At 42.8% G+C, this 4,501-nt stretch overlaps 1 protein-coding gene across 1 annotated transcript; it reads left to right on the top strand.

Moving 5' to 3' along the window:
- Positions 1-895: 895 nt before the first annotated feature.
- BDB00DRAFT_793530 (uncharacterized protein) lies at positions 896-1,806 on the top strand (the record flags this gene model as incomplete). The annotated part of the gene is made up of 3 exons (XM_053121224.1): positions 896-1,181; positions 1,446-1,520; positions 1,631-1,806. The coding sequence occupies 3 exons, from the start codon at positions 896-898 to the stop codon at positions 1,804-1,806; spliced, it is 537 nt and encodes a 178-aa protein (XP_052972581.1).
- Between the last annotated feature and the right edge of the window lie 2,695 nt (positions 1,807-4,501).

The following is a 4,501-nucleotide window of genomic DNA, read 5'->3' on the forward strand; positions in this document are numbered from 1 at the left end:
CACCTATACAATTTGGTTAGCTCTTCCGTGTACGTGGTTACGGATATGAATAGTTGATACACTCTTTTCACTTTTAGCGCTAAGGTGACGTGTTCGCCGTTTCTCTGTTCTTCTAGACATTACCAGTTTGATTGCTTGATGATCCAAGCTTTAGCTGCTCCAATGCTTTTGCCAGGATGGCAACATCATACTCGGTAGGAACCCAGTTTTGCTGAGCTTCTTCAATATTTTCTGTCAAAGAGTGTAGTTCTTCGACAGCTGATTCGAGTTCTTCAACAGTAGGTGCCTCCAACTTTTTAGCCACACGTTTCGTGGTGCTTGAGTGCTTCTTTGGTTTGTTATTTCTTACTCTTCCCATGGTACAGTGTACAGAAAGAGAATTGGGATGAAAGCGGGATGAAAACTTATTTTTGTAAATACCAATTTCAAGAGAAACTCATCATTTGCAGGATATTCCTTTTTGGGCTGTCATACAAATATCTTTTATTCTACATATAGTCCTTTTTCATCGAAAAGATAGCCAAACAAAAACAAGGCGTAAAATATGAAGCTATATAGATGCTTCTATCATATAACAAGATGAGGCCATTGTCACTCGCTGGATGGTTGACAATGTCTGATTCTTAGTTTTCAAAATGATAAAAAGATTAAAAAAATGAAAATGGCATGTTGCGTCGCATAGAGCATTTCTATTTGTATAAAAGCAAAAGCATTACATTCTACTTGCGGATAATCTTCCATGAAATTATTCGATAGTGCTTAAAGGACTGTCATCTAAATTGGAGAGATTTTTGGATTTGTATTCTCGTCAAAAACGCCATTTCAGTTTGCAGGTATATATAGATATGCCCTAAGAATGAAGGCTTTTTCACCTCATTCACTCATTCATATTCCTATGTCTTCAAACGACGATGCAGTTGTACCTCGCTCACCAACGCCTTCGCCTCCTCCTTCGGACGATACAGCCATTGTCCCAGACAATAGTTATTATACATCAGAGCAGTCTGTCAAGTACATCGAGCTACGCTATTGTACAAGGGAGTGGCTGCACGCTAGTCGTAGAGAAGTAGCTGATGCCGTTGGAATCACCATTGCCGCTGCTCTCCAAATAGAGGCAGAAATCTATAAAACAAATGATCAAATCAGGGCAGCACGCATAGAACGTGGAGAAGATCCAGATGGTTAGTACTGTAGCAAACATGCTTTATGTAAATTAGTAAGAGGCTAATGCATATCGTTTTTATTTATTGATCATCCTGAACGCCACTTCGCTTCGGCAAATACGAAATCTATCGCTCGCTGCACTCGCTTGCTTATTAATGCTGACACATGACTTACTGAACACTAAATAAAGCCATTTAAGCCTAAAATACTACTGAGAGTTTGAGAAATATAAGCATAATATATTGTCGAGAGTAGTTGTTGATATGATAAATAGAATACAGTAAGACACAGAGATTGGTATGAAGATAAATCGCAGAAAGGTGAATACAAGCGTGGTTATAGAGATAACGCGAAAGGTAAGTGGGGAATTGCTGTTGTTGCCTCATAACTACAGGCTGTCTTCTTGTGCAAGACAACGGGAAAGAAAGTAGTGGAATGCGTGATCCGTGCAATATTATCTTTCAAGGAACGTACCTGATGGCATCCGCCAAACGCCTCTCCCATTCTGGAACTTCTGGCCCTTATGCTTCCTTCCCTTTCACTTGCTCTTCTGCTGCCTGCTCTTCTTGTACATCAATCCTTGATGATGGCTTGTTTGTAAAGAGCCTTCACCTTGAGAAAAACTCTTCGATCAGGTTCTAAAAAGGCGAATAGGCGGCAGGAAGACAAGATTGTATCTGCGCTTTTCGACTACTCGAAATCCTGGTGTATAAATAGGCGCATTGTCACAAACAGAATTACCACCACGACATACATCTTCATCGAGGACATCCATCACGCTTTCCAAAACAAAAAAAAACTACTGCTTTTGTTCCTCCTTTGCCTGATCTGATGGTAGACTCGACAAAACCAGTATGACTAATGGCTGCTAGAAGGGTTTTTGATGCAGTCCACATCGACGGAAGACCGACATACACAACGGTGTCACATTTCGACCGAGCAGAGTTTCTTGTCACCAGTCAACGACCTCTCATCAATGAACACAGTTAGCCAATAGTCAAGTTTGCCATTTTGGATATGCTTGCGCACGTAATCTTTACAATTGTCCTTAGTCACATTGTCTGTGCGGGCTTCAGGATAGTGCATGGCACGTTTTAAGGTCAAGTTGCATTTGCACAGATATGTCTGTATATGGTCGACAAGTAAAGAGTTACAGCATACTTATTCTGGGCGATATTGCGGGTCAAAGTACTAGGTTGCTTAAAGCACCTTTGCTTGAATAAGTACAAGACGCAGGCACCAAAAAGCAAAGACTAATGGTTAAAAATGCTGCTAGCCAAGCGACAGTAACAAGGGCGAAACAATAATGCTGTAAGCCAAATGAGGGACTGTTGGCCAAGTGACGATGCTGTTGACAAGAAAAAAATGCTGTGAGCAAATTAGTAATTCCGTTAGCGAAAAAGAGGGCCGTTGACCAAGTGAAAATGCTGTTAGTAAAATAAAAAAAACTGTAAGCGGAATGATGATGTCGTTGACCAAATGAGGGGCCGTTGCCCAAGTGACGATGCCGTTGACGAAATAAATTGCTGTGAGCAAATTAGTAATTCCGTTAGCGGAAAAGAGAGCCATTGACCAAGTGAGATGCCGTTAGCGAAATAAAAAAAAACTGTAAGCGAAATAATGATGTCGTTGACCAAATAAGGGGCCGTTGCCCAAGTGACGATGCCGTTGACGAAATAAAATGCTGTAAGCAAATTAGTAACGCCGTTAGTGAAAAAGGGGGCCGTTGACCAAGTGAAAATGCCGTTAGCGAAAAAAGGGGCCATTAGCGAAATAAAATGCTGTTGGCCAAATCAAAACGCCGTTGGCCAAATGGAAAACCTCATTGGCGAAAAAGAAGCCCGCGAACGAAATGGTAAATCCCGTAAACCAAAAAAAAAATCCCATGAGCGAAAAAAAAAATCCCGTTCGCGAAAATTTTAGAGCCCGTGTCCGGGATTGGATTCAAAATCCTGTAATTACACCGAGTACCTACCTGGAACAAAGGAAGCTGACACCGTCTAACATGGGAGCTATCCTCAAGGCACGCTTAGCAAAAGCCACCGAAGAATATTTGCAGGCGCAAGATGCTTCACCGGATGACCTATCCCAGCTAAAACAGGCACACAAAGAAGCACTTGATGCATTCAAGATCTACCAAGCTACTCAGCAAGCACTCAGCATGTCCGAACAGTTCGAAGATCGAAAGGCAAGCTCCATTGCTCCGAAGAACCTGCCGATACTACAAGTACAAGGAGGCCCTGTCCGAGATTCGTCAAAGCCAGTGCACAATTCCGTCTCTGCTTTCATTTCCACCTTTGAAATCCAATTGCGCAGCCATAGCATTGACCTTGATGGCAATTGGGAACGTCTTTTCTGGTTATGTCTAGATGACAACCAAATGACTTGGTTTCGCCGAGACGTTGCTGACCGCCAGTTGAATTGGAGACAAGCCTGCGCCGAAATCAAGAAGGAATACGGCAATCCGTTTCATATGTACCTCAAGCGTCATGAGCTTTTTGTCGCTCGTCCGCAAGCCAATGAAGCGATCTGTGTCTATGCCGAACGATGGATGTCATTAGCACACGAGGCAGGAAGAGCCAGCGGTCGTGACGTGACGTTCGATTTCATTTCGTCGTTGCCACCTTCGATCCGCGAAAAGATCTACCCAGTACTAGCAAGACAGTATGGTGTAGATTGGCGATCTGAAGTCACTGAGGTCGTGCAACTCATAATTTCCACATTGGGTGAATTCGTTGACAAGTTTCAAGACAACGGTAGTTATGCGAGCATCCATGCACCAGGAAAGAAACGTCGCATGGGTAATGAACACCTGTCTTCGTCCTCCTCATCGCCAGCACCAGCTTCTCGCCATCCTCGTCATTATGGTGATTGTCCTGTCCATCCAAAAGGAAATCACTCGGCGACGGATTGCCACGTTCTCTAGTGCCAGCGGGAAGCAGTACAACAACAAGTCCGCAATAACCGGCAATCAACAGGTTCAGACAACCTATATCGTTATTGTAAAAAAGTTTTATATGTCTTAGGCCACCGCTGCCAAGAATATTTTGATGCAAAAGGAAAAAAGAAGTCAGGAACGTCAACAACAATGGTGAGCAATCGCTCTGTACACATATCCTCGTCTCCTTCCTCGTCTTCTTCTACTACACCATCAAAGCGGGATGAAGAAACACTTAATCACATTTCATTGGATGGAATGGATATCACAGGTAATTACATCAACCGCACAACACAAATAAATAACACACTGCAAGCAACAGATGACATTGACTCACTCATTGTTCCTATCACTGTACAGACTAAGCAAGTCTTCGGATTAGTCGACATAGGTGCCAAC

This window comes from Zychaea mexicana, assembly GCF_025766255.1.
Source record: "Zychaea mexicana strain RSA 1403 chromosome Unknown BDB00scaffold_198, whole genome shotgun sequence".
NCBI lineage: Eukaryota > Fungi > Mucoromycota > Mucoromycetes > Mucorales > Lichtheimiaceae > Zychaea > Zychaea mexicana.